A 27949-nucleotide genomic window follows, 5' to 3' on the forward strand; every position below is an offset into this window, starting at 1 on the left:
TTACCCTTGTTCCAGCCCTGCAATGGTTTCCATTCCTTTGAAAGGAATATTAAGTAATTTTGTTTTGGATGACACATCCGCCGACCAAGATTTTAGCCAAAGCGCCCTGCGCGCCACTATTGCAAAACCTGAGTTTTTCTCCGCTAATTTTGCTAATTGAAAAGCCGCATCCAAAATAAAGGAATTAGCCAACTTTAGTGCGTGAATTCTGTCCATGACTTCATCATATGGAGTCTCCTTTTGGAGCGAACTTTCTAGTTCCTCGAACCAAAAAGACGCCGCTGTGGTGACAGGAATAATGCACGAAATTGGTTGAAGAAGGAAACCCTGCTGAACAAAAATCTTTTAAAGCAATCCTTCCAATTTTTTATCCATAGGATCTTTGAAAGCACAACTGTCCTCTATAGGAATAGTTGTGCGCTTGGCTAGCGTTGAAACTGCCCCCTCTACCTTAGGGACCGTTTGCCATGCGTCCCTTCTGGGGTCGACAATGGGGAACATTTTCTTAAATATAGGAGGTGGAACAAAAGGTACACCTGGCTTCTCCCACTCCTTAGTCACTATGTCCGCCACCCTCTTGGGTATCGGAAAAGCATCAGCGTGCACTGGGACCTCTAAGAATTTGTCCATTTTGCACAACTTCTCTGGAATTACCAAAGAATCACAATCATCAAGAGTAGCTAGCACCTCCTTAAGCAGGGCGCAGAGATGTTCTAATTTAATTTTAAATGCCACGATATCAGGTTCTGCCTGCTGAGAAATTTTTCCTGATTCAGAAATTTCTCCCTCAGACAGACCCTCCCTCACTGCCAACTCAGATTGATGTGAGGGTATAACAGACAAATTATCGTCAGCGCCTACTTGCTCATCCTCTGTATTTAAAACTGAGCAATCACGCTTTCTGGGAAATGCTGGCAGTTTGGATAAAAGAGCTGCTATAGAATTATCCATTACTGCTGTTAATTGCTGCATAGTAACAAGCATTGGCGCGCTAGATGTACTAGGTATCGCCTGCGCGGGCAAAACTGGTGTTGACACAGAAGGAGAGGATGATGAACTATCCCCACTACCTTCATTAGAAGAATCATCTTGGGCAACCTTATTAAATGTGACAGTACTGTCCTTACTTTGTTTGGACGCCATGGCACAATTTGCACATACATTTAAAGGGGGAACCACCTTGGCCTCCATACACACAGAACATATGCTATCTGAAGGTACAGACATGTTAGACAGATTTAGGCAGGCAATTAATGCAATAAAAACTATTTTAAACAAAACCGTTACTGTCTCTTTAAATAATAAAAAGAGCACACTTATTTCTGAATGTTCAAAAAACTATCAAAGAAAATTCAGATTTTTCTGAATTTTACACCCCAGTGTCTTAATGCTTTGAAAGTATTGCACACCAAATTTCAAGTCTCTAAACCCTTAAATGAGCAAACCGGAGCTAATAGTTCAATTTACAGGTTAAAACACACTACAGTCCCTGCCACAGACTTTGCCGCGGCTTTTACCTTCCTTAGGGGTGATTCACCAAAGAATTAAGCCTCCCTGAGTCCTTTTCTCAGTCACAGGACCCTCTCACATGAAGCTGCATGCACTGCCTATGGAAGTAACTGCGCAACTGAGGCGCGAAAATGAGGCCTCCTCCCTCTGCATACCAGAGTGAAGGGGCCTTTCTGACTAGATTAGGCGTCTAATCAACTGCCAGACGCAAATAAACATTCCCAAAAGTGTTTCAAAGTTCACAAAAACACTCCAAATGTCATATAATATGATAAAAACTAATCGATTTAGCCCACAATAGTGTCAACCAGCATAGAGCCCAATTTATAAGCCTTAATTCTGTTACTGAGTCTAAGAAAATGGCTTACCAGCCAATCAGATTTTCCCTACCTTAATTCCGATTGGCTGATATCAGCCAATCGGAATTTGAGGGACGCCATCTTGGATGACGTCATTTAAAGGAACCTTCATTCGGACTTAGGACGTCGGAAGAAGAGGATGGATCCGCGCCGGAGGGCTTCAAGATGGAGCCGCTCGTCATCGGATGAAGATAGAAGATGCCGCTTGGATGAAGATGGTTGTCGGTCCGGATCTCCTCTTCTGCCCGGATAGGATGAAGACTTTGGAGCCACTTCTGGACTTCTTCTTGCCGCTTGATAGAAGACTTCAGCCGGATGATGGATCTCCAGCCCCCGCTTGGGCTTGGATGAAGATTTCGGAGCCTGGACGGATCGCTGATACCCGGTGTGGTGAAGATAAGGTAGGAAGATCTTCAGGGGCTTAGTGTTAGGTTTATTTAAGGGGGGTTTGGGTTAGATTAGGGGTATGTGGGTGGTGGGTTGTAATGTTGGGGGGGGGTATTGTGTTTATTTTTACAGGCAAAAGAGCTGAATTCTTTGGGGCATGCCCCGCAAAAGGCCCTTTTAAGGGCTGGTAAGGTAAAAGAGCTTTTCTATTTTAATTTTAGAATAGGGTAGGGCATTTTTTTATTTTGGGGGGCTTTGTTATTTTATTAGGGGGCTTAGAGTAGGTGTAATTAGCTTAAAATTGTTGTAATATTTTTATTATGTTTGTAATTAATTTTTTTATTTTTTGTAACTTAGCTTTTTTTATTTTTTGTACTTTAGTTAGTTTATTTAATTGTATTTATTTGTAGGTATTTCATGTAATTAATTTATTGATAGTGTAGTGTTAGATTTAATTGTAGGTATTTTATTTAATTAATTTATTGATAGTGTAGTGTTAGGTTTAATTGTAACTTAGGTTAGGATTTATTTTACAGGTAATTTTGTAATTATTTTAACTAGGTAGCTATTAAATAGTTATTAACTATTTAATAGCTATTTTACCTGGTTAAAATAAATACAAAGTTGCCTGTAAAATAAATATAAATCCTAAAATAGCTACACTATAATTATAATTTATATTGTAGCTATATTAGGGTTTATTTTACAGGTAAGTATTTAGCTTTAAATAGGAATAATTTATTTAATAAGAGTTAATTTATTTCGTTAGATTTAAATTATATTTAATTTAGGGGGGTGTTAGTGGTAGGGTTAGACTTAGCTTTAGGGGTTAATACATTTATTAGAATAGCGGTGAGGTCCGGTCGGCAGATTAGGGGTTAATACTTGAAGTTAGGTGTCGGCGATGTTAGGGAGGGCAGATTAGGGGTTAATACTATTTATTATAGGGTTATTGAGGCGGGAGTGAGGCGGATTAGGGGTTAATAACTTTATTATAGTAGCGGTGAGGTCCGGTCGGCAGATTAGGGGTTAATAATTGTAGGTAAGGTAGCAGCGACGTTGGTGGCGGCAGATTAGGGGTTAATAAATATAATATAGGGGTCGGCGGTGTTAGGGGCAGCAGATTAGGGGTACATAGGGATAACGTCGGTGGCGGCGGTGTGTGGTCGGCAGATTAGGGGTTAAAAAAATTTATTAGAGTGGCGGCGATGTGGGGGGCCTCGGTTTAGGGGTACATAGGTAGTTTATGGGTGTTAGTGTACTTTAGAGCACAGTAGTTAAGAGCTTTATGAACCGGCGTTAGCCCAGAAAGCTCTTAACTCCTGACTTTTTTCTGCGGCTGGAGTCTTGTCGTTAGATTTCTAACGCTCACTTCAGCCAAGACTCTAAATACCAGCATTAGGAAGATCCCATTGAAAAGATAGGATACGCAAATGGCGTAGGGGGATCTGCGGTATTGAAAAGTCGCGGCTGCAAAGTGAGCGTTAGACCCTTTCCTGACTGACTCTAAATACCAGCGGTAGCCCAAAACCAGCGTTAGGAGCCTCTAGCCGTAAGAAACATTTTTGAACCTAAACTTAAACTTAAACTTTCCCATAATGTATAATAATAGTATATGAAGCTAAGGCTAGATGTGCTATTTTCAATGCACAACCATTAGTGCATCATGGTGAAGACTCAGGCTCTATCCCTTTACAACTTTTGTTCTAATATGAACTTAAGCACAAAAACCCTTAGCTAAAAGAGATACACTCAAACTATATGGATGTAGTGTACTGTACATTTTATGATTTGACATTGAAAGTTATTCCATGCTTTTAACTATGTTATCTCTACTATACTGTGCGTGCATAACTATTAATCTTATATTATATAGCTCATCCACATATCCTAGTTACATCTGGTTGTCTCTATAAAAATCTGAGTTGTCAAACCTGTAGTATTAATCTCATTCCTCTCAATTTATTCTTTATAGATTGTTACAACAATTGCAGCACCCATAAAGACTGATTATTGTTAAGTATAGGATATTAAATGGGCATACATCTTTACTCCCATTAATTCCAAAAATGAATCAAATCATATGAAAAATGTAAACCTGACGGAAACCTTGTTTGTAGTTGGAATATCCAGAACACCTCCCTTTTTGCCAAGGCATGGTCTCTGTCACCTCCCCTAGTTCCAGCACTTACTGTCTCGATTATAGGCCACCTAAAGCTTTTAGAATTTTTATTTTGGCCCTATTGAAGTGCTGGACCAGGGGAGTAGTCAGTGTACCATCCACAATGTTTGTGAGGTGTTCTCTTATCCGAGAACGTGTCTCCCTTGACGTCATGCCAACATACTGTAGGTGGCAGTCTATACAACTTGCCAAGTAAATAGTATATATATTCCTACAGTTCATACACTTAGTATGACTGTATGTCCTGTGGGTGGCTTCACTCCTGAAGCCCTCTCCCACTGTCAAATGTTTGTATGCTTTGCAAGTGGAATTGCTACACTTGTACACGCCTTTGAACCTGAGCCAAGAGCTCCGGTCCGCTCTCTGTTGAATTTTAAGTTGTGTCGGCGCCAATATGTTCCCTACAGTGACTCCTTTTCTAAAGGCGCATCTGCACCCCTTCTGGACTGTGTCTGACAGAATATCATCTGCTGCCAATAATCTAAAGTGTTTTCGTATAATATGACATCTTATGGTACTGTGTGCTGTAGTCTGTTATAAAGAATATACCTCTACCATAATTTTCCTCTGACTTCCTTATTTTAGATTTGCTCAACAAACTAAGTCTATCTGTCAGTGTAACCTCCTTTCTGGTGCTTGTGATCATTTGTGGTTTATAACCCCTGGCCTTCAAGTGTGCAGTCAATTGGTCTGCATGTGCTTCATACTGTCTTTGTGTACTACAATTTCTTTTCAGCCTGAAAAATTGGCCCTTTGCTACTGATCTGAATACTTGTTGTGAATGACTGCTCCTGGCGTGGAGAAGGGTATTACCAGTGATTGATTTCCTATAGACTTCTGTTTCCACCCCAACACCTGGTACCCCCTTGAGGGTCAAATCTAAAAAATGAATACTTGTCTTGCCAATTTTCAAAGGTGAACTCTAACCCAATATAATTATTATTGAGCCAATCTATAAACTCTTTGGCTGAGCCACTCGTCCCCCTCCACACCAGGAGCAGATCATCAATGTAGCGTTTGTATAACTGGATATTCTGCCTGAATAGGTTTCCATCTCCATAGATGCAGGACAGTTTCCACCACCCCATAAAGAGGTTGGCGAATGAGGGCGCAAACTTTGCGCCCATTGCTGTCCCGCATCTCTGAAGATAGAAAACCCCCTCAAAGGCAAAATAATTATGTGTGAGTAGAAAGTTGGCAATTCTTAGAGTAAAGTTTACAAATTCATATGTGTAGCCAGTGTTTCTGTACAGAAAATATTCTAGGGCCTCTAGTCCCTTATCATGAGGTATGGAAGTATAGAGTGCTTTTACATCTATGGTTAACCACATGTCACATTCCCCCCAATTGCATATACAGCATGAGGTTTAGTACATGAGTAGTGTCCCGTAAGAAACTAGTCAGATTATTTACTAATACTAATAATAGAATACTGTCCAGCCATTGTGACAATCTTTCCAAAAGGAACCCAATACCACTCACGATGGGTCTACCCGTGACCCCCTCCAGGGATTTATGTACCTTCGGTAAGTGGTCGAAAATGGGTACCACTGGATTATCCACCAGGAGGAAGTCACGGGTAGGCCCATCCATGAGTCCCAGATCCCTACTATCATCCAAGATTTGAGCTAGCTCGTATTTATACCTTGGGGTTGGATAACCTCTAAGTCTCTTGTAATATACCTCATTGTGTAACTGTCTTTCAGCTTCTAATACAAACTGGGATCTAGAAATCACTACCACCGATCCCCCCTTGTCTGCATTCCTTATCACCAGATTATTGTTGGCTTGTAGTTTTTTTAGTACCTCTCTCTCCTTGTGACTCAGATTGGGCAGATTTGAAGTGGTGGATCAGTTCAGTGAGGTCAGGTCCCGTTCTACCCTTGCCTGAAAAGTTTCTAGAGTATTCCCTCTACATTGGATGGGATAGAATCTTGAGCTTTTTTTTAAAACGTGGTGTCTGGCCCCCCATTGGATCAGTAACTTGTGCCCCTTCTTGATATATCTGTTCCAATAGTGCCAGGTCACAACCCTCATTAAAAGAGAGTTAATCTTTTGTGGTATCCCTTGATATAGCTGGCAAATCAGTAGAATTGCATATATCACTATCCTTACTATGAAAATACTTTCGCAAAGTCAATTCTCTTATCAATTTATTTACATCAATTAATGTATTAAACAGGTTAAATTTCTGTGAGGGGACAAAACCCAAACCAAGGTTCAATACTTTGATTTCCATATTTGTTAATGGATGATCAGAGAGATTAATCACATTGTTCTCTATTGATATTTGCTCCTGTACCTTCCACATCTGGTTGGGTACCTGTTCTAGCCCTGGTGGTCATTTTGACCCCCTCTTCCTCCCCCCCCCCCTTCTAGTTTTGTGTGCTGAGAGAAAAAAACTGCTATCCTCTAAATTCAAAGACATGGTAGTGTTTGTCATTGTCTGATCTTCTATTTGTGTTACATCTGGGGTATATAGAACCTACTTGATGTTGTTTTTTCAAAATTGGGGGAATCCCTTACTTAATACTTTGGGTCTCACCACCTGCGAATTATCCAAATTATTCACCAGGGTGGGAGTGGGAATGAAAGTTGATTTCCGAATATTTTCTTCCCCACCAGAAGCAGAACTTTCATCAAAGGATTCATCTTCGCTCTCTGAAAAAGTTACTTTTTTTGTTACTGGAGTCATTCTCCCTATAATCGGATTCAATATTGTTCCTGCTGTTCCTGAAACCTCTGCCTCTGCCCCTCCCCTAGTTCTATTAAAGGCTCTGTGACCTTTGAATCTCTCCTTCCTGTTCCAAACATAGATTTTTATGTTATCATAATCAAATTGGTCCCTCAGGTATTTATTATGTTTCACCTCTATTAATAATGCTTTAGCTTCTACCAATGTAGTTTGTAAAATCCCATCATACTTGGGATACTCCAATGCTGTTCTTCTAAGGTTCAATTCTACTTGAAACGTTTCTATTTGCTGGTTAATCAGATTTAATGATTTTGTCTTGTAATCCACTATCAGCAACATCAGTCTAAGTGAACAGTCTGTCAAAATTGTATTCCATTCTTTGATAAATTCCCTATCTTCTGTTTGAAAGGTTGGGAATTTACTCAACCTGAGGTCTCTTGGAATAATTTTTAACTCATGATTCTTATTCAGTGTCATGATATCCCACCTCAGTTTATTTTCTTTAACGAGGAGAAACTCCATCTCCTCAAACAATTTTGCCAGAGTGAACTTAGATCTATCCGTACAAAATATAACATCAAAGTCTGGTACATTGTTGTTTCTTTCTTGTAGCGTTTTTAAAGAAAAGAAGGAGCCTGATTCATTTGCTACTACAACTTCCATGGCTATTAATACAAGTACAATTAGACAGGTTGGAGACCTTAAATATTTAGTAGATTAGTTCTCATGAACTGAATTGTATTAAATTCTAAACTGACTTATATATACTGCAATAAAAGTTAACAATAAACTATAATAACTGACAGCAAACTATTACCCCTAGGACACTATACCAGTCTAATGCTCACATGTTTGTAAGAAAGTTGGCAATGCACAAAAAAATTCCAACAACAATGATAATGTAACTATTAAATCAGTGGCTGCTATATTCCACAATTGGAGTTAACAGTTGATGTTGACAATCCGAACCTCCTGTAATTATTTATACAATTTCAATGCTCTTACACATACCCAAAAATAACTGTAGCAATAATCTTAAGTGAGTCTTAATTGGCCGTTAATTAACAGCCAAGTAGTAGAGAATGCAATGCATACCATTTATTTCTGCTATTAGTTAGTGGAATAATGATCAATATATGAATTTTAGTTTTAGTTCATATCGCTCTAAACTCAAATACATAAAATAATATGCAAATACATATGGAAATGCAATATAAATGCAATATACAGACCACTGTTTACAAGCAAAACATTCTAACAATTAGTGTCCACTTTCTATTATGTGCAAAATAGATGTTTCCAGATAAAGGGCAGTGAGATGTAACAGTGCAAATAGTCCAGAATGTCCACAAACCCAGACATCCAGAGAAAAGGTCAAGTGCGGTCATACTCTGTAATCTTAAAACAATAAATTCCCCACAAAGAGGAGACCTTTAAATGCACCTGTTGTCACTGTATGGCCAAAGATCTATAACGATTTAGTTCATAGCTTTCATCCCTTTAACAGGTGGATAACTGGCAATACGTGGTACACTTTATGAGCCTTACTTCTACTTACCCCCTCTCTTCACGGCCTCTCCCTCTCTTACCCGTCAGTGCGTGGAAGCCTTTAGGGAGACCTCTCTCTAGGGCTGGATGCGGTATTGTCGGCAAGACCTGCACTATTTCCGGCGCATGTATGGGCGCATGTGAATGACTGCCAATGTACAAGATATGTATGTGGTCGTTAAGGTGTTAAAAATCAGTAAAAAAATATAAATATAACACAATTTATGCTTACCTGATAAATTTATTTCTCTTGTGGTGTATCCAGTCCACGGATCATCCATTACTTGTGGGGATATTCTCATTCCCAACAGGAAGTTGCAAGAGGACACCCACAGCAGAGCTGTAATATAGCTCCTCCCCTAACTGTCATAGCCAGTCATTCGACCGAAAACAAGCCGAGAAAGGAGGAACCATAGGGTGCAGTGGTTACTGTAGTTTAAATTTAAAAATTACCTGCCTTAAAATGACAGGGCGGGCCGTGGACTGGATACACCACAAGAGAAATAAATTTATCAGGTAAGCATAAATTGTGTTTTCTCTTGTAAGGTGTATCCAGTCCACGGATCATCCATTACTTGTGGGATACCAATACCAAAGCTAAAGTACACGGATGAAGGGAGGGACAAGGCAGGAACTTAAATGGAAGGAACCACTGCCCGTAAAACCTTTCTCCCAAATATAGCCTCCGAAGAAGCAAAAGTATCAAATTTGTAAAATTTTGAAAAAATATGAAGCGAAGACCAAGTCGTCGCCTTGCAAATCTGATCAAAAGAAGCCTCATTTTTAAAGGCCCAAGTGGAAGCCACAGCTCTAGTGGAATGAGCTGTAATCCTTTCAGGAGGTTGCTGTCCAGCAGTCTCATAGGCTAAGCGGATTAAGCTTCTTAGTCAAAAAGAAAAAGAGGTTGCCAAAGTCTTTTGACCTCTCCTCTGTCCAGAGTAGACAACAAACCACGGACAACAAAGCACGGACCACGTCCAAATTGTGTAACACAAGGATTGAACAACAATCTCTTGATTGATATTCTTGTTAGATACCACCTTAGGTAAGAACCCAGGTTTGGTACGCAGGACTACCTTATCCGTATGAAAAAATCAGATAAGGAGAATCACATTGTAAGGCAGATAGCTCAGAGACTCTACGAGCCAAGGAAATAGCTACCAAAAAAAGAACTTTCCAAGATAAAAGCTTGATATCTATGGAATGAAGAGGTTCAAACGGAACTCCTTGAAGAACCTTAAGAACCAAGTTTAAGCTCCATGGTGGAGCAACAGGTTTAAACACAGGCTTGATTCTAACTAAAGCCTGACAAAATGCCTGAACGTCTGGAACATCTGCCAGACGCTTAACTAGCTGACAATGCTTTTTCTAAACCTTCTTGGAGAAAAGATAATATCCTAGCAATCCTGACCTTACTCCATGAGTAACCCTTGGATTCACACCAATAAAGATATCTACGCCATACCTTATGGTAAATTTTCCTGGTGACAGGCTTTCGTGCCTGTCTTAAGGTATCAATAACTGACTTGGAGAAGCCACGCTTTGATAAAATCAAGCGTTCAATCTCCAGGCAGTCAGCCTCAGAGAAATTAGATTTGGATGGTTGAAAGGACCCTGAAGTAGAAGGTCCTGTTTCAGAGGCAGAGACCATGGTGGAAAGGATGACATGTCCACTAGATCTGCATACCAGGTCCTGCGTGGCCACGCAGGTGCTATCAGAATCACCGATGCTCTCTCCTGCTTGATCTTGGCAATCAGTCGAGGGAGCAGAGGAAACGGTGGAAACACATAAGCCAGGTTGAAAGACCAGGGTGCTGCTAGAGCATCTATCAGTGTCGCCTTGGGATCCCTGGACCTGGATCCGTAACACGGAAGCTTGGCGTTCTGGCGAGACGCCATGAGATCCAGTTCTGGTTTGCCCCAATGATGAATCAGTTGTGCAAATGCCTCCGGATGGAGTTCCCACTCTCCCGGATGAAAAGTCTGACGACTTAGAAAATCCGCCTCCCAGTGCTCTACACCTGGGATATGGATAGCTGATAGGTGGCAAGAGTGAATCTCTGCCCAGCGAATTATTTTTTAAACTTCTAACATATCTAGGGAACTTCTCGTTCCCCCTTGATGGTTGATGTAAGCTACAGTCGTGATGTTGTCCGACTGAAATCTGATGTAACTCAGAGTTGCTAACTGAGGCCAAGCCTGAAGAGCCTTGAATATCGCTCTTAGTTCCAGAATATTTAATGGAAGGAGAGACTCCTCCTGAGTCCACAATCCCTGAGCCTTCAGGGAGTTCCAGACTGCACCCCAACCTAGAAGGCTGGCATCTGTCGTAACAATTGTCCTATCTGGCCTGCGAAAGGTCATACCTTTGGACAGATGGACCCGAGATAGCCACCAGAGAAGAGAATCCCTGGTCTCTTGGTCCAGATTCAGTTGAGGGGACAAATCTGTGTAATCCCCGCTCCACTGACTGAGCATGCATAGTTGCAGCGGTCTGAGATGTAAGCGTGCAAACGGCACTATGTCCATTGCCGCTACCATTAAGCCGATTACTTCCATACACTGAACCACCGAAGTGCGCGGAATGGAATGAAGAACCCGTCAGGAATTTAGAAGCTTTGATAACCTGGACTCCGTCAGGTGAATTTTCATTTCTACAGAATCTATCAGAGTCCCTAGAAAGGAAACTCTTGTGAGTGGGGATAGAGAACTCTTTTCCTCGTTCACTTTCCACCCATGCGACCACAGAAATGCCAGTACTACGTCCGTATGAGACTTGGCAATTTGGAAGTTTGACGCCTGTATCAGGATGTCGTCTAAATAAGGGGCTACTGCTATGCCCCGCGGCCTTAGGACCGCCATAAGTGACCCTAGAACCTTTGTAAAGATTCTTGGGGCTGTAGCTAATCCCAAGGGAAGAGCTACAACTGGTAATGCCTGTCTTAAAAGGCAAACCTGAGAAACCGATGATGATCTTTGTGTATCGGAATGTGAAGATAAGCATCCTTTAGATCCACTTTAGTCATATATTGACCCTCCTGGATCAGTGGTAGGATGGTACGAATAGTTTCCATCTTGAACGATGGAACTTTGAGGAATTTGTTTAAGATCTTTAGATCCAAAATTGGTCTGAAGGTTCCCTCTTTTCTGGGAACCACAAACAGATTTGAGTAAAAACCCTGTCCCTGTTCCTCCTTTGGAACTGGATGGATCACTCCCATAACTAGGAGGACTCGTACACAGTGTAAGAATGCCTCTCTCTTTATCTGGTGTGCAGATAATTGTGAAAGGTGAAATCTCCCTTTTGGGGGGGAAGCTTTGAAGTCCAGAAGATATCCCTGGGATATAATTTCCAACGCCCAGGGATCCTGAACATCTCTTGCCCACGCCTGGGCAAAGAGTGAAAGTCTGCCCCCTACTAGATCCGTTCCCGGATAGGGGGCCGTTCCTTCATGCTGTCTTAGAGGCAGCAGCAGGCTTTTTTACCTGCTTACCTTTTTTCCATGTCAGGTTTGGTCTCCAGACCGTCTTGGATTGAGCAAAAGTTCCCTCTTGTTTATTATTAGAGGAAGTTGATGCCGCACCTGCCTTGAAGTTTTGAAAGGCACGAAAATTAGACTGTTTGGCCCTAGATTTGGACCTGTCCTGAGGAAGGGCATGACCTTTTCCTCCAGTGATATCAGCAATAATCTCCTTCAACCAGGCCCGAATAGGGTCTGCCCCTTGAAGGGAATGTTAAGTAGCTTAGATTTTGAAGTCACGTCAGCTGACCATGATCTAAGTCATAGCGCTCTGCGCGCCTGTATAGCAAAACCAGAATTCTTAGCCGTTAGTTTAGTCAAATGAACAATGGCATCAGAATAAAAGAATTGGCTAGCTTAAGTGCTCTAAGTTTGCCAAGTATGTCATCCAATGGAGTCGCTACCTGTAAAGCCTCTTCCTGAGACTCGAACCAGTATGCCGCAGCAGCAGTGACAGGGGCAATGCATGAAAGGGGCTGTAGGATAAAACCTTGTTGAATAAATATTTTCTTAAGGTAACCTCTAATTTTTTTATCCATTGGATCTAAAAAAAAAAGCACAACTGTCCTCGACAGGGATAGTAGTACGCTTTACTAGAGTAGAAACTGCTCCCTCCACTTTAGGGACTGTCTGCCATAAGTCCCATGTGGTGGCGTCTATTGGAAACTTTTTTCTAAAAATAGGAGGGGAAGAGAACGGCACACCTGGTCTATCCCATTCCTTATTAATAATTTCTGTAAACCTTTTAGGTATTTGGAAAAACATCAGTACACACCGGCACTGCAAAGTATTTATCCAGTCTACACAATTTCTCTGGCACTGCAATGGTATCACAGTCATTCAGAGCAGCTAAAACCTCTCTAAGCAACACGCGGAGGTGTTCAAGCTTAAATTTAAATGTAGAAACATTAGAATCAGGTATCTTTCCTGAGTCATTAACATCACCCACTGACTGAAGCTCTCTTTCCTCAGCTTCTGCATATTGTGAGGCAGTATCAGACATGGTTCTTAAAGCGTCAGTATGCTCTGCTTTTTGTCTCACCCCAGAGCTATCTTGCTTACCTCTAAGTTCAGGTAGTCTGGCTAATACCGCTGACAGAGTATTATCCATGACTGCCGCCATGTCTTGTAAAGTAAACGCTATGGGCGCCCTAGATGTACTTGGCGCCATTTGAGCGTGAGTCCCTTAAGCGGGAGTCAAAGGGTCTGACACGTGGGGAAAGTTAGTCGGCATAACTTCCCCCTCGTCAGATTCCTCTGGTGATACATTTTTTAAAGACTGAAAATGATCTTTATTGCATAAAATGAAATCAGTACATTTGGTACACATTCTAAGAGGGGGTTCCACCATGGCTTTTTAACATAATAAACAAGGAGTTTCTTCTATGTCAGACATGTTTATACAGAATAGCAATGAGACTAGCAAGCTTGGAAAACACTTTAAATCAAGTTAACAAGCAAATATAAAAAACGGTACTGTGCCTTTAAGAGAAACAATTTTTTTCAGAATTTGAAAAACAGTGAAAAAATGCAGTAAATCAAACGAAATTTTTACAGTGTGTATAATAGGCTAACAGAGCAGTGCACCCACTTGCAAATGGATGATTAACCCCTTAGTTCAAAAAAACGGTTCAAAAAACGAAATAGACATTTTTTAACAGTCACAACCAACTGCCACAGCAAGCTGTGGCCCTACCTTCCCCAATAAACGACTTTGGAAAGCCTTTGGGCCCTTTAGAGATGTCCTATAGCATTCAGAGGGCCTTTGAGGGAAGCTGGATGTCACAGTTTGTAATTTTAACTGCACCACCTGTAACTTTTATACTACAACAGTGGAAATTGTTTCTAGTCAAAATTTAAGCCAGCCATGTGGAAAAAACTAGGCCCCAATAAAGTTTTATCACCAAAGCATATATAAAAACCATTAAACATGCCAGCAAACGTTTTATATTGTAAATATCATAAGGGTATTACCCCTGGGAGTAAGCATGATACCAGTCGTTATTAAATCACTGTATTCAGGCTTAACTTACATTAATCCGGTATCAGCAGCATTTTCTAGTGTTTTCCATCTCTAGAAAAAATTATAACTGCACATACCTGATAGCAGAATAAACTGCACGCCATTCTCTCGCTGAAGTTACCTCATCTGTGTAATCCCCTCAGACATATGTGAGAATAGCAATGGATCTTAGTTACAACCTGCTAAGATCATAGAAACCTCAGGCAGATTCTTCTTCTATTTACTGCCTGAGATAAAATAGCACAACTCCGGTACTATTTAAAAATAACAAACTTTTGATTGAAGAAAATAAACTAGCTATATTTAACCACTCTCTCCTACAACGTCCTTGCTTGTTGAGAGTTGCAAGAGAATGACTGGGTATGACAGTTAGGGGAGGAGCTATATTACAGCTCTGCTGTGGGTGTCCTCTTGCAACTTCCTGTTGGGAATGAGAATATCCCCACAAGTAATGGATGATCCGTGGACTGGATACACCTTACAAGAGAAATATATATATATATATATATATATATATATATATATATATATATATATATACAGTATATGCATATATATTGGAGCCCTTCCCAGTCAAACACCTTGCCAATACTATATGCCTTTTAACTCTTTAAAACATTTTATTAATATTTAAATGATACATTTTTTTTATTAAATATATATCTAATACTTTATTTTAATTGTTTTTTAATGTTTCGTGCAACTTTTTTAACCATTACAGTTTACTTCAGGGCCCCTATTTAACAAAGGTCTGTAGGACCTGATCCGACAATGCGGATCAGGTCCGACAGACCTCGCTGAATGCGGATAGCAATACGATTTCCGTATTCAGCATTGCACCAGCAGCTCTTGTGAACTGCTGGTACAACTCCGCCCCCTGCAGATTCGCAGTCAATCGACCTCTAGCAGGGGGGTGTCAATCAACACGATCGTACTCGATCGGGTTAAATTGTGGCAATGTCTGTCTGCCTCCTCAGAGCAGGTGGACAAGTTATGAAAAAGCAGTCTTTAGACCGCTGCTTCATAACTGGTGTTTCTGGCGAGCCTGCAGGCTTGCTAGAAACACGGGCCCTCAAGCTCCATACGGAGCTTGATAAATGGGCCCCCAGGTCTCAACATGAACTTAATATTCTAGCACATTTTTGGCTTGCGCTCGATCGCAAACTTTATAACTTTCAACTTGCAATACCAGAACAAGTTAGCGTTATAGCAATATATATTAAAAGTATAGGTTGCAAAGTCAGATGCTCTAACCAGAGGACTTGTATTATCAAAGTAGCACGCTGATGGTAGCGCGATCTGGTAATATTAGTTATCGCTCGTGCTATCATTAGCGCGCCACTTGTAATCTAGCCCTTTGTTGTAAAAATATATAAAATGGGGACTTATTGTTCTGAAACTTGATACGTTTGTGCCTGGGATACATAATACTTTATCTGTTAAAAGTGACATTAAATTAAAAATTAAATACCCCATAAATGAAATAATGAATTAATTAATCAATTAAATTAAAGAAAATGTCACATGGTTATGTACATTTATTATTTATTTTATTTGCTTTTGCTGTAAAAGAGCTCTGAAAATTGAGCTTCTCCCATGCTCTCTTGAGAGGCGGAAAGTCAAATTCTATAACAGCATGCAGCACAAACTCATTTACAGATAGCACTAATCAGAGATAAGATAAACAACATGCTCAGTTGAGTTTTTAAGTTGGTTGTTAATGATTTATAATTTATTATTTATATTATGCTAACAAATTGTCTTTTGTAATGTTTTTAAAACTTGTATTAATATGTTAAACAGTTGCAATGCTGTTAACAATCCTATATAATAAAAGGCCAAGTGTGTTTGTCCGAAGCTGTCATGCGCAGTAGAGACTGTGAGCGAGGAAAAACACACCTGGCCTTCCAACTGATCTGGCGTGTGGTGGAGTGGGCGAGGCTGGGTGGGTGCGACATGGGCGTGGCCATGCGGGGTGAAATGGGTGGGGTCAGGTGTGACGCAGGCAGGTCCGGGCATGATGCAGGTGGGGCTGGGCGGGGCCGGATGCCGGGGCCGACTGCTGTGAGAGACAGAGAGCTCTAAAGAGAGGGGATAAAGAGAGGGAGAGAGACAGCAAAAGAGAGGGGGGAGAGTGCACAAAAGAGAGGGGGAGAGAGCGTAAAAGAGGGGGGAGAGAGCGCAAAAGAGAGGGGGAGAGAGCGCAAAAGAGAGGGGGAGAGTGCGCAAAAGAGAGGGGGAGAGAGCACAAAAGAGAGGGGGGAGAGAGCACAAAAAAGAGGAGGAGAGATCACAAAAGAGAGGGGGAGAGAGCACAAAAGAGAGGGGGGAGAGAGCACAAAAGAGAGGGGGAGAGAGTACAAAAGAGAGGGGGAGAGAGCAAAAAAGAGACGGGGAGAGAGCACAAAAGAGAGGGGGAGAGAGCACAAAAGAGAGGGGGGAGAGAGCACAAAAGAGAGGGGGAGAGAGCACAAAAGAGGGGGAGAGAGCACAAAAGATAGGGGGAGAGAGCACAAAAGATAGGGAGAGAGAGCACAAAAGATAGGGGGAGAGAGCACAACAGAGAGGGGGGAGAGAGCATAAAAGAGATGGGGGAGAGAGCGGAAAAGAGAGGAAGGAGAGAGCACAAAAGAGAGGGGGAGAGAGTGCAAAAGAGCAGGGGAGAGAGCGCAAAAAAGTGGGGGAGAGAGCGCAAAAGAGAGGGAGAGAGAGCGCAAAAGAGAGGAGAAAGAGAGCAAACGAGAGGAGAGAGAGAGCAAATGAGAGGGGGGAAAAGAGAGAGCAAAAGAGAGGGAGAGAGACAGCAAAAGAGAGGGAGAGAGACAGCAAAAGAGGGGGGAGAGAGCAACAGAGAGGGGGGAGAGAGAGCAACAGAGAGGGCGAGAGAGAGATCAAAAGAGAGGGGGAAGAGAGAGAGCAAAAGAGAGGGGGGAGAGAGAGAGCAAAAGAGAGGGGGGAGAGAGAGAGAGCAAAAGAGAGGGGGAGAGAGAGCAAAAGAGAGGGGGGAGAGAGTAAAAGAGAGGGGGGAGAGAGAGAGTAAAAAGAGAGGGGGAGAGAGAGAGAGCAAAAGAGAGGGGAGAAAGAGAGAGCAAAAGAGAGGGGAGAAAGAGAGAGCAAAAGAGAGGGGAGAAAGAGAGAGCAAAAGAGAGGGAGAGAGACAGCAAAAGAGAGGGAGAGAGACAGCAAAAGAGGGGGGAGAGAGCAAAAGAGAGGGGGGAGAGAGAGCAACAGAGAGGGGGAGAGAGAGATCAAAAGAGAGGGGGAAGAGAGAGAGCAAAAGAGAGTGGGGAGAGAGAGAGCAAAAGAGAGGGGGGAGAGAGAGAGAGCAAAAGAGAGGGGGAGAGAGACCAAAAGAGAGGGGGGAGAGAGTAAAAGAGAGGGGGAGAGAGAGAGTAAAAGAGAGGGGGAGAGAGAGAGAGCAAAAGAGAGGGGAGAAAGAGAGAGCAAAAGAGAGGGGAGAAAGAGAGAGCTAAAGAGAGGGGGGATAGAGAGAGAGAGCAAGGAGTTGGAACGGTTTACTGCAAAGAATGGCCCGTGTACACGGGCTTTAGGACTAGTTGCCTATAAAGTAAACAAAATGTTTCACTGAGCATGAGAAAGGAAAGCTTAAACAAAAGGAAATACTGTGTGTTTGAAAAATTACATTTTGTATTTATCTAATTATCTATGTTCTGGTGGACCCATAATCCATATACCCAGCAAATGTTTGAGCATCTCTTCTATATGAGAACTGCTGACCTTTTTCTTTTTTAGCAACTCATCTTTTCTCCTTATAGCAGCTTTAAATTCATAAAAAAATTACCACATTGCACCATTCTTTTTCTTAACTGACACAACATACATCATCTCAGGTGTGACACCATGACAGATTGTGAACTGCATTGCGTAATTGACACTACATTTTTTTTTCATGAGCTGGGACCTTTGTTTCTCATGGATTTTGTGGAAAGTACGACCTCCTCCTCCTCTTTCTCCTTTGTCTCAAACTGAACATCCCAAGAGCAGCCTGTCAATATCTTTATTTTTTTATATTAGTGGGGTGGGTTGTTTGTGTGTTTTTTTTCTCATGTTCTTCCACCTTAGCTCTTCCTCTATATGCCGCCATTTCCTTTGACTCCATTGTCACATTACTCTCACTCTCTTCACCCTCACAATCCCTGTCTAACTATCCATGTAAATTCACCTCTTCACTGTGACTATCTATAAATCTATAACTAAACTGATCTTGTCAGCACACCACTCCTAAAATAAAGAATTTATGTGTTTAAAAAAATAAATCTGTGTGCGTGTTTGTTAGGGATGGGCGAATGTTTTGCAACATTCGAAAAATTAAACAAATTTTAACACATTTGTTCTTTTGAATCAAATTTCGAATGTTTACATAACATTCTAACATTCGATTTTTGAATGTTCGGTTTCAAATTTTACGATTACATTCGAAAATATTCTTTAAGAAAAATTCGAATTTATATTTGTAATAGTATTTCTAATGCTTTCTTTAAATATAATATTCGAATTATGCAATATTCAAATTCGAAAAATTCGAATTTATATGTTTGTAATAGTATTTCTAATGCTTTCTTTAAATGTAATATTCGAATCATGCAATATTCTATAAAGAAACATTCAAAATTATATATTTGTATCTATTATCTATCAATTTACTAGATTCCCTACCACATGAACTATTGAACTTCTGAATAGTATTTGTTAAATAGAATGTTAAATTCGAAATTTCGAATGTGGACATTCGATATAATTATAAACATTCGAATTCGAAAGTGACATTCGAAAACTGTAAATAGCATTTGATTATAGAATTTTTAAGAATATTCGTTCTTATCAGCATTCGGATTTATAATTCGAATTTCGGTAATAACATTTGTTCTAACATTCAAATTCGGAAATTTACACATTCGCCCATCCCTAGTGTTTGTACGTGATATAGTATGGGTTTATGTGTTCATGTTTGATACATGTAAAACCAATATGTTTTTTAAAAGAAAATAATTATCATACTGTCCATATCAGTGCAAATCATTCTACAAAGCTAAAATTCTGAAAAATGAGATAGCCTTATTTTATGTATGACTGTGGATCAGTTTTTTTATGATGTGGTCATCTTCCATTGGTTGGTTAGATCGTCTTATAAATGTCACCAAAGCTACAGCGAAAAGAAAAATATCTCTTGGTCAAAATTGTATGAATATGCAGATGTCTTCAATTAGGGGAAACTTTTATTTGCAGTTTAGGGGAAAATATTCAGTTTGTAATTTCATGGTGTGCTGTATGTTGTTTAGAAGTAAGTGCCTCATGCTCATTAAAGAAGAGCCAATCAGTCCAGGAGTGAAGGGTTCAACAGAACCAGATGTGTCTCTGAATAATTGTGCCACTTGCTCAGACCCTCCCGTCCTACCAGTTGCAATGGTTCAGTCTATATTAGAAGGAAAAGAGAGTTGCAACCCACCTCAACCATCAGGATCCCATCAGCTTGAAGGACAATGTAGGAGGAATCCACTGGAGAGGTGAGTGTGTATTCTAACTTTGTCATGCTAATGCTCGAGGGTTGTAGGTATCTGTATAATATTACAATTCTCTCCTGCCAGGATAGACATGCCTGACCCCTTGGATTGTTCTGATGTTAGTCTGGAGAGTCTACAGCTGTTGCTTAGAAGTCAACATTATAACTTGGACACTACAACTGTTATGGATGTGAGTATTGTATATGTAAATACAACATAGAACATATGTAAACACACACATAAACCCACCAACCTCCACACACATACATAAATATATACATATAAAATATATATATATATATATATATATATATATATATATATATATATATATATATATATATAAAAGGTAGAGCATAAAGTACAACTACAACAATATTATGCACAAATCATAATGAACATGCACATATATATATATATAAGGGCTCAAAGATATGAGGTCTCGGTGTTAAAAAAAAAAAAGGGTGGCAAAGGGCTTAAACATAGAGATACATACTGTATATATAAATGTCTAAAGAGTTATATGCATATGTATGTATTAAAGACATATATACACATATAAACACATAAATACATATGTAGACACATATAAACATATATATATATATATATATATATATATATATATATATATACATATATATATATATATATATATATATATACACATATAAGTGCATTGCTGTCAAGTAGATGAAACCATGTAAAAACATAATTTATGCTTACCTGATAAATTTATTTCTCTTGTAGTGTATCCAGTCCACGGATCATCCATTACTTATGGGATATTCTCTTTCCCAACAAGAAGTTGCAAGAGGATCACCCACAGCAGAGCTGCTATATAGCTCCTCCCCTAACTGTCATATCCAGCCATTCGACCGAAAACAAACAGAGAAAGGAGAAACCATAGGGTGCAGTGGTGACTGTAGTTTAATTAAAATTTAGACCTGCCTTAAAAGGACAGGGCGGGCCGTGGACTGGATACACTACAAGAGAAATAAATTTATCAGGTAAGCATAAATTATGTTTTCTCTTGTTAAGTGTATCCAGTCCACGGATCATCCATTACTTATGGGATACCAATACCAAAGCTAAAGTACACGGATGATGGGAGGGACAAGGCAGGATTAAGCGGAAGGAACCACTGCCTGAAGAACCTTTCTCCCAAAAACAGCCTCCGAAGAAGCAAAAGTATCAAATTTGTAAAATTTGGAAAAAGTGTGAAGCGAAGACCAAGTCGCGGCCTTGCAAATCTGTTCAACAGAGGCCTCATTTTTAAAGGCCCAGGTGGAAGCCACAGCTCTAGTAGAATGAGCTGTAATCCTTTCAGGGGGCTGCTGTCCAGCAGTCTCATAGGCTAGGCGTATTATGCTCTGAAGCCAAAAGGAAAGAGAGGTAGCCAAAGCTTTTTGACCTCTCCTCTGTCCAGAGTAAACGACAAACAGGGTAGATGAAAGAAAATCTTTAGTAGCTTGTAAGTAAAACTTCAAGGCACGGACTATGACCAGATTATGTAAAAGACGTTCCTTCTTTGAAGAAGGATTAGGACACAATGATGGAACAACAATCTCTTGATTGATATTCTTGTTAGAAACCACCTTAGGTAAAAACCCAGGTTTGGTACGCAGGACTACCTTATCTGCATGAAAAATCAGATAAGGAGAATCACATTGTAAGGCAGATAACTCAGAGACTCTCCGACCCGAGGAAATAGCCATCAAAAACAGAACTTTCCAAGAAAAAAGTTTAATATCAATGGAATGAAGGGGTTCCAACGGAACTCCTTGAAGAACTTTAAGAACCAAGTTTAAGCTCCACGGGGGAGCAACAGGTTTAAACACAGGCTTAATTCTAACCAAAGCCTGGCAAAATGCCTGGACATCTGGAACCTCTGCCAGACGCTTGTGCAAAAGAATAGACAGAGCAGAAATCTGTCCCTTTAAGGAACTAGCTGATAATCCTTTGTCCAAGCCCTCTTGGAGAAAAGACAATATTCTAGGAATCCTAACCTTACTCCATGAGTAATTCTTGGATTCACACCAATAAAGATATTTACTCCATATCTTGTGGTAGATTTTCCTGGTAACAGGCTTTCGTGCCTGTATTAAAGTATCAATGACTGACTCGGAGAAGCCACGCTTTGATAGAATCAAGCGTTCAATCTCCATGCAGTCAGTCTCAGAGAAATTAGATTTGGATGATTGAAAGGACCTTGTATCAGAAGGTCCTGTCTTAGAGGCAGAGTCCATGGTGGAAAGGATGACATGTCCACCAGGTCTGCATACCAAGTCCTGCGTGGCCACGCAGGTGCTATCAGAATCACTGATGCTCTCTCCTGTTTGATTTTGGCAATCAGTCAAGGGAGCAGAGGAAACGGTGGAAACACATAGGCCAGGTTGAAGAACCAAGGCACTGCTAGAGCATCTATCAGCGTCGCTTCTGGGTCCCTGGACCTGGATCCGTAACAAGGAAGCTTGGTGTTCTGGCGAGACATCATTAGATCCAACTCTGGTTTGCCCCAACGATGAATCAACTGAGCAAACACCTCCGGATGGAGTTCCCACTCCCCCGGATGGAAAGTCTGACGACTTAGAAAATCCGCCTCCCAGTTCTCCACGCCTGGGATATGGATTGCTGACAGGTGGCAAGCGTGGTACTCTGCCCAGCAAATTATATTTGAGACTTCTAACATCGCTAGGGAACTCCTGGTTCCCCCTTGATGGTTTATGTAAGCCACAGTCGTGATGTTGTCCGACTGAAATCTGATGAACCTCAGTGTTGCTAACTGAGGCCAAGCCAGAAGAGCATTGAATATCGCTCTTAACTCAGGGAATTCCAGACTGCACCCCAACCTAGAAGGCTGGCATCTGTTGTTACAATTGTCCAATCTGGCCTGCGAAAGGTCATACCCTTGGACAGGTGTACCCGAGACAACCACCAGAGAAGAAAATCTCTGGTCTCTTGATCCAGATTTAGCAGAGGGGACAAATCTGTGTAATCCCCATTCCACTGACTCAGCATGCATAATTGCAGCGGTCTGAGATATAGGCGCGCAAATGGCACTATGTCCATTGCCGCTACCATTAAGCCGATTACCTCCATACACTGAGCTACCGAAGGGCGCGGAATTGAGTGAAGAACACGGCAAGCATTTAGAAGTTTTGATAACCTGGACTCCGTCAGGTAAATTTTCATTTCTACAGAATCTATAAGAGTCCCTAAGAAGGAGACTCTTGTGAGTGGGGATAGAGAACACTTTTCCTCGTTCACTTTCCACCCGTGCGACCTCAGAAATGCCAGAACTATCTCTGTAAGAGACTTGGCAACTTGAAAGCTTGACGCCTGTATCACGATGTCGTCTAGACACGGAGCCACCGCTATGCCTCGCGGTCTTAGAACCGCCAGAAGTGAGCCCAGAACCTTTGTAAAGATTCTCGGGGCTGTAGCCAACCCGAAGGGAAGAGCTACAAATTGGTAATGCCTGTCTAGAAAGGCAAACCTTAGAAACCGATGATGATCTTTGTGAATCGGTATGTGAAGGTAGGCATCCTTTAAGTCCACTGTGGTCATGTACTGACCTTCTTGGATCATGGGTAGGATGGTCCGAATAGTTTCCATTTTGAAAAATGGAACTCTGAGGAATTTGTTTAAGATCTTTAGATCCAAAATTGGTCTGAAGGTTCCCTCTTTTTTGGGAACCACAAACAGATTCGAATAAAAACCCTGACCTTGTTCCGTCCGCGGAACTGGATGGATCACTCCCATAACTAGGAGGTATTGCACACATGGTAGGAATGCCTCTTTCTTTATCTGATTTGCAGATAGCCTTGAAAGATGAAATCTCCCTTGTGGAGGGGAAGCTTTGAAGTCCAGAAGATATCCCTGAGATATGATCTCCAATGCCCAGGGATCCTGAACATCTCTTGCCCACGCCTGGGCGAAGAGAGAAAGTCTGCCCCCTACTAGATCCGTCGCCGGATAGGGGGCCGTTCCTTCATGCTGTCTTAGAGGCAGCAGCAGGCTTTCTGGCCTGCTTGCCTTTGTTCCAGGACTGGTTAGGTTTCCAGGCCTGCTTAGATTGAGCAAAAGTTCCCTCTTGTTTTGAAGCGGAGGAAGTTGATGCTGCACCTGCCTTGAAATTTCGAAAGGCACGAAAATTAGACTGTTTGGCCTTTGCTTTGGCCCTGTCCTGAGGAAGGGTGTGACCCTTACCTCCAGTAATGTCAGCAATAATTTCCTTCAAACCAGGCCCAAATAAGGTCTGCCCCTTGAAAGGAATGTTGAGTAATTTAGACTTCGAAGTCACGTTAGCTGACCAGGATTTAAGCCATAGCGCCCTACGCGCTTGGATGGCGAATCCGGAATTCTTAGCCGTTAGTTTAGTCAAATGAACAATGGCATCAGAAACAAATGAGTTAGCTAGCTTTAGTGTTCTAAGCTTGTCAATAATTTCAGTCAATGGAGCTGTATGGATGGCCTCTTCCAGGGCCTCAAACCAGAATGCCGCCGCGGCCGTGACAGGCGCAATGCATGCAAGGGGCTGTAAAATAAAACCTTGTTGAATAAACATTTTCTTAAGGTAACCCTACAATTTTTTATCCATTGGATCTGAAAAAGCACAACTGTCCTCAACCGGGATAGTAGTACGCTTTGCTAAAGTAGAAACTGCTCCCTCCACCTTAGGGACCGTCTGCCATAAGTCCCGTGTAGTGGCGTCTATTGGAAAAAAAAATTCTAAATATAGGAGGTGGGGAAAAAGGCACACCCAGTCTATCCCACTCTGTGCTAATAATTTCTGTAAGCCTTTTAGGTATAGGAAAAACATCAGTACACACCGGTACCGCATAGTATTTATCCAGCCTACACAATTTCTCTGGTACTGCAACTGTGTTAAAGTCATTCAGAACAGCTAATACCTCCCCAAGCAACACACGGAGGTTCTCAAGCTTAAATTTAAAATTAGAAATCTCTGAATCAGGATTCCCCGAATCAGAGATATCACCCACAGACTGAAGCTCTCCGTCCTCATGTTCTGCATACTGTGACGCAGTATCAGACATGGCTCTTACAGCATTTGCGCGCTCTGTATCTCTCCTAACCCCAGAGCTATCGCGCTTGCCTCTTAATTCAGGCAATCTGGATAATACCTCTGACAGGGTATTATTCATGATTGCAGCCATGTCCTGCAAGGTAATCGCTATGGGCGTCCCTGATGTAATTGGCGCCATATTAGCGTGCATCCCCTGAGCGGGAGGCGAAGGGTCTGACATGTGGGGTGAGTTAGTCGGCATAACTTCCCCCTCGTCAGAATCTTCTGGTGATATTTCTTTTATAGTTAAATACTGATCTTTACTGTTTAAGGTGAAATCAATACATTTAGTACACATTCTCCTATGGGGCTCCACCATGGCTTTCAAACATAATGAACAAGTAGTTTCCTCTGTGTCAGACATGTTTAAACAGACTAGCAATGAGACTAGCAAGCTTGGAAAACACTTTAAACAAGTTTACAAGCAATATAAAAAACATTACTGCACCTTTAAGAAACACAAATTTTGTCAAAATTTGAAATAACAATGAAAAAAGACAGTTACACTAACAAAATTTTTACAGTGTATGTAACAAGTTAGCAGAGCATTGCACCCACTTGCAAATGGATGATTAACCCCTTACTGTGGCTTTTTACCTCCCTCAAAAACGACTTTGAAGCCTTTTGAGCCCTCCAGAGATGTCCTGGATCATGCAGGAAGAAGCTGGATGTCTGTGTCTGTAATTTTTGCTGTGCAAAAAAAACGGCAAAATAGGCCCCTCCCACTCATATTACAACAGTGGAAAGCCTAAGGAAACTGTTTCTAGGCCAAATTCAAGCCAGCCATGTGGAAAAAAACTAGGCCCCAATAAGTTTTATCACCAAATACATATAAAAACGATTAAACATGCCAGCAAACGTTTTATATTACATTTTTATAAGAGTATGCATCTCTATTAATAAGCCTGATACCAGTCGCTGTCACTGCATTTAAGGCTTTACTTACATTAGTTTGGTATCAGCAGCATTTTCTAGTAAATTCCATCCCTAGAAAAATATTAACTGCACATGCCTTATTGCAGGAAAACCTGCACGCCATTCCCTCTCTGAAGTTACCTCACTGGTCAGAATATGTGAGAACAGCCATGGATCTTAGTTACTTCTGCTAAGATCATAGAAAATGCAGGCAGATTCTTCTTCTAAATATTGCCTGAGATAAACAGTACACTCCGGCACCATTTAAAAATAACAAACTTTTGATTGAAGAATAAACTAAGTATAAAACACCACACTCCTCTTACGACCTCCATCTTGGTTGAGGCTTGCAAGAGAATGACTGGGTATGACAGTTAGGGGAGGAGCTATATAGCAGCTCTGCTGTGGGTGATCCTCTTTCAACTTCCTGTTGGGAAGGAGAATATCCCATAAGTAATGGATGATCCGTGGACTGGATACACTTAACAAGAGAAAGCATATTTATGCAATATTCATATTTAATAAAGTTATACTGTATATTTACTGTAAATATTTTACATACCAATGTTCTGCACATAAGGGAATATGTTCTAAGTATTCATAAAACATATATTCCTTCCTTCCATCTCCTCCTGTCACTATAATTCCACTCTTACCACAGTCCTTGACAATTTGGCATCTCCTACCATAGCAAAGAAGTCACAAACTCATCCTCAGCCCTGGCATATTCTTTTGACACGCTACCTATGTAGATATTCACACACTGCTGAGCAACATTAGAGAAAATCCTGTTCTTCAGCTGACTTACTTCTTTGCAAGATCGTAAACGCCTACTATTCTGCCCGTTAACCTCTCCAAGAAGGACTACTTCTCTACTATTATCTCTACTCTTTTTTTAAACTCAAAATTTCTGTTCTCCACTTTTAACACGCTTCTCCGCCCACCCTCATCTCCTATTCCCACTTCTCTCTCAGCTAAAAATGTTGCCATCCACTTCACCAACAAAATAGATTCCATCAGAAACAAAATCATCTCCCAACTCAATTCCAGTCACCACCCCCCTCAACCAATAACTGATGTCCAAAACTCGCAAAGCCACAGACTCCGCTTTTTTGCTCCCGCTACTGAGGAAGAAGTTTCTGCCCTTATATCCTCCTCTCACCTCACTACCTGTCCCCTTGATCCAATCCCCTCACAATTACTGCGCTCCATCTCGCCTACTCTTACTCCTATTCTCATACATATTTTTAATCTCTCCCTCAGCACTTGTATATTTCCCTCATCCCTTAAACATGCACTAATTACATCTATCCGCAAAAAATCTTCTCTTGATACATCATCCCTATCCAACTACCTCCCTATTTCCCTACTCCCCCTTGCTTAAAAACTTCTGGAAAGGCTTGTATATACGTTTCTCACATTTCCTCACATTAAAATACCTCCTTGATCTACTGCAATCTGGATTTCACCCACAACACTCCACAGAAGCTGCAATCATTAAGGTTACTAATCACCTAATTACAGCAAAATCTAAAAGCCACTTATCTTTGTTAATCCTTCTTGACCAGTCTGCAGCCTTCAACGCGGTTGACCACATTCTCTTGCTCCAAACCCTCCAATCTTTTGGCATCTATGTCACAGCTCTCTCATGGCTCTCCTCTTACCTGTTTAACCAGACCTTTAGTGTTACCTTCTCTGGCACATCCTCTGACCCTTTACCACTTTCTGTTGGGGTATCACAAGGCTCTGGTCTTGGTCCCCTTATCTTCTCATTTTTTTTACATAATCCTTAGGTTCCTTATTACATTCGCATGGGTTCTAATACCATTTGTATGCTGATGATACCCAAATCTTCATCTTTGCACCAGACCTATCCCCTTTCTTACTAACTCGTTTCACTAACTCTCTTTCTAATATTGCATTCTGGATGTCCTTTCACTACCTTAAGTTAAATCTCTCCTTATTCCCCCACTTCTTCCAAAATCCCTACCCTCCAACTTTCTCTAACTTTTGATAACATCATTACCCCAACCCTGCATGCCCGATGTCTTGGGGTCACCCTTGACTCAGATCTCTCTTTCACTCCCCACATCAATTCTTTAGCCAATTCTTGCCGCCTCCACCTTAAAAACATCTCCAAAATTCACCACTTCATCACACAAGACATAACTAAAACTTTAATCCACTCTCTAATCATTT

General features: G+C 41.1%; 1 protein-coding gene across 1 annotated transcript in view; it reads left to right on the forward strand.

Annotated features, from left to right (window-relative positions):
* HSF4 (heat shock transcription factor 4) overlaps positions 1-27949 on the forward strand; it is a 328795-nt gene that overhangs the window by 296157 nt on the left and 4689 nt on the right. The window contains exons 9-10 of the mRNA XM_053700352.1: positions 19525-19749; positions 19831-19936. Of these exons, the coding sequence (XP_053556327.1) occupies positions 19525-19749; positions 19831-19936 (331 nt within the window). The remainder of the gene's footprint in view (positions 1-19524; positions 19750-19830; positions 19937-27949) is intronic.

This window comes from Bombina bombina, chromosome 1 (genome assembly GCF_027579735.1).
Source record: "Bombina bombina isolate aBomBom1 chromosome 1, aBomBom1.pri, whole genome shotgun sequence".
NCBI classification, from domain to species: Eukaryota; Metazoa; Chordata; class Amphibia; order Anura; family Bombinatoridae; genus Bombina; species Bombina bombina.